The sequence below is a fragment of the Carassius gibelio genome, chromosome B3, assembly GCF_023724105.1.
Source record: "Carassius gibelio isolate Cgi1373 ecotype wild population from Czech Republic chromosome B3, carGib1.2-hapl.c, whole genome shotgun sequence".
Classification (NCBI taxonomy): domain Eukaryota; kingdom Metazoa; phylum Chordata; class Actinopteri; order Cypriniformes; family Cyprinidae; genus Carassius; species Carassius gibelio.
In genome coordinates this window covers 53635041-53643116 of record NC_068398.1, presented here as the reverse complement: position 1 = coordinate 53643116, position 8076 = coordinate 53635041, and the positions used below count along the sequence as shown (strand labels likewise).

The following is an 8076-nucleotide window of genomic DNA, read 5'->3' as shown; positions in this document are numbered from 1 at the left end:
TAGTTTGGTGCACATTGTAGTGTTTGAGCCATACGGACTCAGATGCACCCCTGCCTCTTTCAATTCCCTCACAAGCTCCTTTTTTTTCCCCTTTGCCTTCCTCAAATAAGTCACCATGAGGTGACCAGAGAATTTCTCTGGTGCAGAGCATCTCCTCTGCAGCTCCTCTACTGAAACAAAGTGCCTGTGCAATCATAACACATCATTTTTTGTGAACATCAAAAACCAACATATCTGTAGACAAAGATCATCTATAAAACCATGAGGCTTAAGTGAACAACATCATATTGTTGGACAAATAAGCCATTACTCATTACTCTACTCTACATAGTTTGTAGTTTTACCTGTTTTTTGCATTAGTTGCATTAGGCACATAACACACATTTTACTGATTTTATCTGCACTCTTGCCTCTATCAAGTCAGTTTGTCATATAAAAAGGAACACCCACCCAACCCAACTCTAGCTGTAGCATTACCAACCTTTTAGCTTTCTTTGAAGACGCCACCTTCAACAGGCTATCCACATAGAATCCATCTTCAATAAAGAATACATACACATGTTGTTAAATGTTATTTCAGCTCAGTGTCATTCCAATGTTAATAATGAAATATTTATTGGCACCCCTATTCAAATTAGAGAGTAGAGTGGTGTGCAACATCCCAAAAAAATCAATGGTATCAAATATAGTAGAAGAGGTATTCTGCCCCGTGTTTATGCTCCTAAAGGATATTTATTTACTTGAAAAAAATGCAAGGTTTCAATCCCATCGGATCTTCATTAGGCATTGAAAACAGAGACGGCCTGTATTACATGACTGCACACTCACGTTCAAGTAGTCTATGTACATCTGTATGTGTGCATGAGAAGAGGTGCACAGCTGCTTTGTGATTACACAAGCTTTGTACATAAGTCCCATGCTCTTTTTAAATCCAGATGCTAGAGATGATTAATACTACAGGAATGAGATGTGGAGTCGTGCATATACATAATAATAAAGCTTCATTGCAGACACAGGTCCATATAACACCACATAAAGTATAAATAGTATAGTGTGTTCTGCTCCTTCTATACTCACTCGGATTACAAAATATCTTATTTGAGCCAAACGTTGTATATGTGTGCCAGCAAGTTAAGTCCATCCTATCCAACTTACATGTATAGATAGAATATAAAGTACAGTATCATAATATTATATACCCTTTTTTTCCGATGCCTCCTCTTTCTCCTCTTCCTCTGCACCTGATGTATCTGCATCATTTGCACATAGCAGACATTTGAATTTACATTCAAATTTTATAAATAAAAAAGATGATCCTGAATAACTCAACAAAACTAATTAATTGTTTACCTGCAACAACCTCCACCTTTGTTTTTGCTACTATTGTGACGTGAAAAAAAATGTTACTCTGAGGAAACAAAGGGTGTGTGAGTATCTGAATAAAATCTCTGAAACACATGTTTTACCTTCAACTGCCTCTGCAGTCTCCATCTCAGCTGTTTCTGCCTCTGTTAATACATGTTAATACACAATAATCTACATTGGAAATACATGACATTCTCAAATTGTGATTTTCAATAAGTTTTTCAGTCACCTTCAACATGGGTGCCTACAATTTTGTTGGGTGCTAAATGGAACATTAAATTTCTTGTGTAATGTAACGTGCATGAAAAGAATATAAAATACTGTATGTAAAGTACAGTATTTAATATAAAGTACAGTATCATAATATTATACCGGTACCCATTTTCTCCGATGCTGTCTCCTCCTCTTCAAATGCATCTGATGTATCTGCATCATTTGCACATAGCAGACAGGACGTCAAATTGACATTCACATTTTATAAATAAAAATGATGATCCTGTATAACTCAAAAAACTAATTAATTGTTTACCTGCAACAAACTCCACCTTCGTTTTTGCTACTATTGAGACGTGAAAAAAAATGTTACTCTGAGGAAACAAAGGGTGTGTGAGTAACTGAATAAAATCTCTGAAACACATGTTTTACCTTCAACTGCCTCTGCAGTCTCCATCTCAACTGTTTCTGCCTCTGTTAAAACATGAAAAGAATCTACATTGGAAATATATGACATTCTCAAATTGTGATTTTCAATAAGTTTTTCAGTCACCTTCAACATGGGTGCCTACAAATTTGTTGGGTCCTAAATGGAACATTAAATTTCTTGTGTAATGTAACGTGCATGAAAAGAATATAAAATACTGTATGTAAAGTACAGTATTTAATATAGAGTACAGTATCATAATATTATATACCGATACCCATTTTCTCAGATGCTGTCTCCTCCTCTTCAAATGCATCTGATGTATCTGCATCATTTGCACATAGCAGACAGGACGTCAAATTGACATTCACATTTTATAAATAAAAATGATGATCCTGCATAACTCAAAAAACTAATTAATTGTTTACCTGCAACAAACTCCACCTTCGTTTTTGCTACTATTGAGACGTGAAAAAAAATGTTACTCTTAGGAAAAAAAGGGTGTGTGAGTAACCGAATAAAATCTCTGAAACACATGTTTTACCTTCAACTGCCTCTGCAGTCTCCATCTCAGCTGTTTCTGCCTCTGTTAAAACATGAAAAGAATCTACATTAGAAATTGGAAATTTTTCAGCCACCTTCAACAGGGGTGCCTACAAATTTGTTGGGCACTGTATGAAACGTTATATTGCTTGTTTAATGTAACGTGCATAAATAGAATATGAAATACAGTATGTCTAGCCACTGCAATCCAACTAACATCAGTAACAACACTGGGGCCAACTAAGAGTAGCCTTCGTAAACAAACCTGTCTGTTTGTGTGTGTGTTGTCCTACCTGGTTTTGGACTCTTTTCTGTAGAGCAGAATGAGCATGTCTCCTGCAAAAGATTTTGCATGATAAATAGTTATGCAAAGTACATATCAAATTATTCTTTTGTCACAGACCAGTCATGGGAGTCATTCAAATTAAGTCCCAGTCCCTGATGAGGTGGAGTTTGGCTTATCAACACATCATGACACTTCACATGTGACCCCTAGTCATCACAGATTCAACTGCTGATTCACTCTTCACCCACGGATTATGTTAATGACTCCCTGGACTAATATGTGACAAAAGAATCGTCTGATGTGTACTTGTCTTTAATCTGACAGCGGAATGTTGCTTTAGATAAAATATCATTAGCACTTGCCTTTTTCTTCCCTGACATCTTCTTGTAGCAGACTGTACAAATGCCTGAACTATCTGAAAAAAAAAAAAATGCTTTGGATAACACAAACACATTAAAAGCAACCATAACCTTCACATATTTCAAGAGCCATAACTAGTCCAAAGTATGACATCCTCCGAATTTACTAGTTAAAGCTATCACTCCAAATCATCAGTGACTTAACCTTAATGCAGGGAGCGAAAGATAGCCAGCAGAGCTCAATAAGTACAAATGTATACTACTTACCAAGGGATTTAAACAACAAAATCCCAAGTCTCTCCCGCTCTTGGGAGATGGGGAGGCATTGGAGGTGACCTTGTTGTCCCTGGAGGATCATTTCTGCAAACTAAAAGTGCAACAGAAAGTCTATTTTAATTAAATAACATCACTTATAATAACTGAACATTATAGAGCAGGCAAGATCCATTAATATTTAATCTGCAACTTCCATTCAAAATTGCTCAAGTTAAAGTGAAAACTAAAAATATCTATATTTTCAAAAGACAACAGAAACATTATGCAGAAAATGACCAAATTGTACCATTATTGAGAACACTCCACATGACACAGAGTCATTTTGCAAGTCATGGTCCCTGTTTATGAACTTCCAGGGCCCTTGGCAGCCTCTGCTAGCAGCAAATAAGCTGAAAGATTAGAGAATATAATTATGAAAGAGATCTCTACTGAGTTTTCATTACCTCATTTTATAGTGCAATACAAAAACCATGTACCTCCAATTTTCGATGATTTGGGAGCAACGCTGTGGATGCTCCCCCAATGAGTCAATGTATGTAATGGTTCCCTCTTTCAAGTTGCAATGCTATATAGAAGATGGGAAAACATATGAGAAAGGTCTGAAGGGCAGTTTCAACCAATCTTGAAATTACTGTATTGAAAATCATTGAAATTTTAAAATGTCAACCACAAACAGCTCAAACACCACAAATGAGAATGGCACGATAGCATCAATAATGATAACTAATGTGTGATGCTATTTTGCACATGGCATGAACGACGCGTGTCTGTTGCTTGGCAGCTGCATGGCGTTTCTATGTCTTTGCTTACCAGAAGTGTCTCTGATGCCTCGTTTTTTTTTCCCCACTTCATTTTTTTCTTCACTGTTTTGTATGGAAACACTTCCAACATGCTTGCGTGTGGCGTGAAAAATAGTAGTTAGTACTATTCCTAGCATGCACACGTTTGAGATGTGCTTGTCACGCAGGCGGTGTGCAAGTTCTAACCTGTTAAGATTGGAGTTGAAATAAAAACAGACACGCCACGAAGCTGACACGCTTACACCACACACCCGGTGTGAAACGGGCCTAATAGTCTCTACATAACTTAACAGCAACCTACAAAGAGGGTCCAGTGGCACTCTCCCACCAAGTAGGGCCCGAAGATGGCACTGGCTCCTTTAAGAATGTTTTTCTGACAGGGAATGAAGAAAACATTCATGAACAAGCAAATACACAAACTTTACACCCAATATATTCTGTACCACTGAACAATAACTTTAAACAGGCACATAGCTCTTACTTTTAGAAAATAAGTGCTCCTGGCCCTGGAGCTGCCTTCCAAAATCAGGCGCATAGCCTGGCTATTTATGGGCTCTGTCCCAGGCTGGCTCTAAGTGAGGAAGAGAAATGGTTTAAGTCATTAAATTATGATATGTCTATATCTGATGTATGTATATGTGTGTGTGTGTGTGTGTGTGTGCGTGTGAGAGAGAGTATTATAAAGGTATGGGTTACCCTGCTGATTATGTAAAATAGGGCATCCATTACCTGAGGAAGTAATACATAAATATATAAACTACAATAAGTCACAATAGAGTCAAGTTGAAGTGAAAAGTTGATACAGTTATACAACCTATAATTTTTTAAAAGAAATAGAAAATTACCTCATCTGGAAGTTCAGATGGGCCTACAAGGGCCTCCAAACTGCCCAGAAAGACTTTAAATGGCCCAACTGTCCCAAGGACATCTTCACGATGACGTCCTTGGGACTTCAGTGTTTCTAAGACTGCATGGATAAAGAAATTAAGTCCCAAAATAGGTAATCTTACTTAGGCTAATAGCACAAATTTAATCCAATCAACTAGTACACGTAGCATACAAAACTACTGTAAAGTATTGTTGGCAATTCAGTGACTTCGTTTTTTTTTCTCTGGTGACTAGAATTCACATTTTATAGACTAGCAACTTTTTTGCCCAGTTTTTTATGTTTTTTGTTGAGAAACATCAAAATATGTAGTCTAACTTCCCTACAGCTCTCTGTCTGTGAGTTAGTGATGTCACACAAGCCTTAAATGGGCAGCTAGAGAATATGGGCAACCGTTTTAGCCAAATGTACTATGATGAAGCAAGTCAGGGGCCACATATTGTGCAATTTATACATAGCCTAGTTGTGTTGAGTTGAATGCCATGCCAATGATGTTTCTTGTTACAGTATTTCACTGATTTTTGGTAGACTACAGCCTCATCATGGGCCTATTACATAAATGTAATTGAAACACTGCAAGGGCTGCATCTGGCCCAGGACCTTATGTTGTCCATGAATATGATCATACTAAAAACACCAACTAAAAAAAGTACCAGTATGTGCTGTACCTGTTCAGATGTAAATATGCGAATTACGCAGACAATATCATTATGTATGCAGATGATGCAAATATGACTAAAATGTATTAGGAAAAAAAATAGTATAAGAATAACTTACTGTTCATTTGGGTTGGTCAAGTTTTCCAAACTAGACAAAAGACAAAAAACTTCAGTAAAGTTCAAATATAATTCCCAAGTATATTTTACATAGTAAGTATACTAATACCAATGCACTAGTGGTATAAAGTGTACTACTTCAATATTTCTTGGGACTAAATTGGCCCACTTTTTAGTATATAAAAGTATACTTTTATGTATACTTTAAGTGTAAAAGTAGTAAAGTTTGAGTACATAAATAGTTTAGATTTAAGTTTTATTTTGTACTGCAAATATACTATAAGTGAACTTATAGATATACTAAAGGAATCCCTACAACATAAAGCCCAAATGATCATACATTATCCTAAAGAGATGCTACATTAACATCATACTTATAGTTTACTCTTTATATATTTTTTGCCACTTCAAAGTAGTATAGAATTGTAGATCTAATGTCATAATTTGCCCTGAGGGCGGCATTAGAATATCTGCAACAAAAATGCGCTAAGAGCAACAAATTAATGTTGCATGGAGATACGGTAAGGTACCCTGAGAGCAGCATTAGAATATCTGCAACAAAAACGCGCTTAGAGCAGCAAATGATTGCATGAAGATATGGTAAGGTGCCCTGAGGGTTGCATTAGAATATCTGCAACAAAAATGCGCTTATAGCAGCAAATGATTTCATGGAGTTACGGTAAGGTGCCCTGAGAGCAGCATTAGAATATCCGCAACATAACAGCACTAAGAGCAGCAAATGATTTCATGGAGGTACGGTAAGGTACCCTGAGAGCAGCATTAGAATATCTGCAACAAAAATGCGCTAAGAGCAGCAAATGATTGCATGGAGATACGGTAAGGTATCCTGAGAGCAGCATTAGAATATCTGCAACAAAAATGCGCTGAGAGCAGCAAATGATTGCACAGAGATACGGTAAGGTGCCCTGAGGGTGGCATTAGAATATCTACAACAAAAATGGACTAAGAGCAGCAAATGATTTCATGGAGGTACGGTAAGGTACCCTGAGAGCAGCATTAGAATATCTGCAACAAAAATACGCTAAGAGCAGCAAATGATTGCATGGAGATACGGTAAGGTATCCTGAGAGCAGCATTAGAATATCTGCAACAAAAATGCGCTAAGAGCAGCAAATGATTGCATGGAGATACGGTAAGGTATCCTGAGAGCAGCATTAGAATATCTGCAACAAAAATGCGCTGAGAGCAGCAAATGATTGCACAGAGATACGGTAAGGTGCCCTGAGGGTGGCATTAGAATATCTACAACAAAAATGGACTAAGAGCAGCAAATGACTGCATGGAGTTACGGTAAGGTGCCCTCAGAGCAGCATTAGAATATCTGCAACAAAAATGCGCTAAGAGCAGCAAATGATTGCATGGAGTTATGGTAAGGTGCCCTGAGGGTGGCATTAGAATATCTGCAACAAAAATGCGCTTATAGCAGCAAATGATTTCATGGAGTTACGGTAAGGTGCCCTGAGAGCAGCATTAGAATATCCGCAACATAACAGCACTAAGAGCAGCAAATGATTGCATGGAGATACGGTAAGGTGCCCTCAGAGCAGCATTAGAATATCTGCAACAAAAATGCGCTAAGAGCAGCAAATGAATGTTGCATGGAGATACAGTAAGGTGCCCTGAGTGCAGTATTAGAATTCATGCTGCAAAAATACCCTTAGAGCTGCCAATTGTAGATCTAATATCATAAGGTGCCCTCAGAGAAGCATTAGAATATCTGCAACAAAAATGCGCTAAGAGCAGCAAATGATTGCATGGACATACGGTAAGGTGCCCTCAGAGCAGCATTAGAATATCTGCAACAAAAATACGCTAAGAGCAGCAAATGATTGCATGGAGATATGGTAAGGTGCCCTGAGGGTTGCATTAGAATATCTGCAACAAAAATGCGCTTATAGCAGCAAATGATTGCATGGAATTACGGTAAGGTGCCCTGAGAGCAGCATTAGAATATCTGCAACAAAAATGCGCTGAGAGCAGCAAATGATTGCACAGAGATACAGTGAGGTGCCCTGAGGGTGGCATTAGAATATCTGCAACAAAAATGCGCTAAGAGCAACAAATGAATGTTGCATGGAGATACGGTAAGGTACCCTGAGAGCAGCATTAGAATATCTGCAACAA

At 37.7% G+C, this 8076-nt stretch overlaps 1 protein-coding gene and 1 long non-coding RNA gene across 2 annotated transcripts in view; both read right to left on the bottom strand.

Moving 5' to 3' along the window:
- LOC127953102 (uncharacterized) overlaps positions 1–6673 on the bottom strand; it is an 11484-nt gene extending 4811 nt beyond the window's left edge. Inside the window, exons 1-17 of the mRNA XM_052551996.1 lie at positions 5933–6673; positions 5115–5236; positions 4966–4998; positions 4751–4840; positions 4571–4642; positions 3946–4034; positions 3756–3858; positions 3461–3560; positions 3197–3249; positions 2842–2884; positions 2011–2052; positions 1895–1924; positions 1744–1791; positions 1467–1508; positions 1351–1380; positions 1200–1250; positions 451–536 (exon numbers count right to left, since the gene is read on the bottom strand). Coding sequence (XP_052407956.1) covers positions 451–536; positions 1200–1250; positions 1351–1380; positions 1467–1508; positions 1744–1791; positions 1895–1924; positions 2011–2052; positions 2842–2884; positions 3197–3249; positions 3461–3560; positions 3756–3858; positions 3946–4034; positions 4571–4642; positions 4751–4840; positions 4966–4998; positions 5115–5236; positions 5933–5939 — 1041 coding nt within the window. The 5' untranslated portion in view covers positions 5940–6673. The remainder of the gene's footprint in view (positions 1–450; positions 537–1199; positions 1251–1350; positions 1381–1466; positions 1509–1743; positions 1792–1894; positions 1925–2010; positions 2053–2841; positions 2885–3196; positions 3250–3460; positions 3561–3755; positions 3859–3945; positions 4035–4570; positions 4643–4750; positions 4841–4965; positions 4999–5114; positions 5237–5932) is intronic.
- LOC127952497 (uncharacterized) lies at positions 2146–2570 on the bottom strand. Its single transcript, XR_008152971.1, has 3 exons — positions 2550–2570; positions 2434–2463; positions 2146–2330 (listed from the first exon to the last, which is right to left on the bottom strand). It is a non-coding gene; the product is annotated as an uncharacterized LOC127952497 (long non-coding RNA).
- Positions 6674–8076: the final 1403 nt, after the last annotated feature.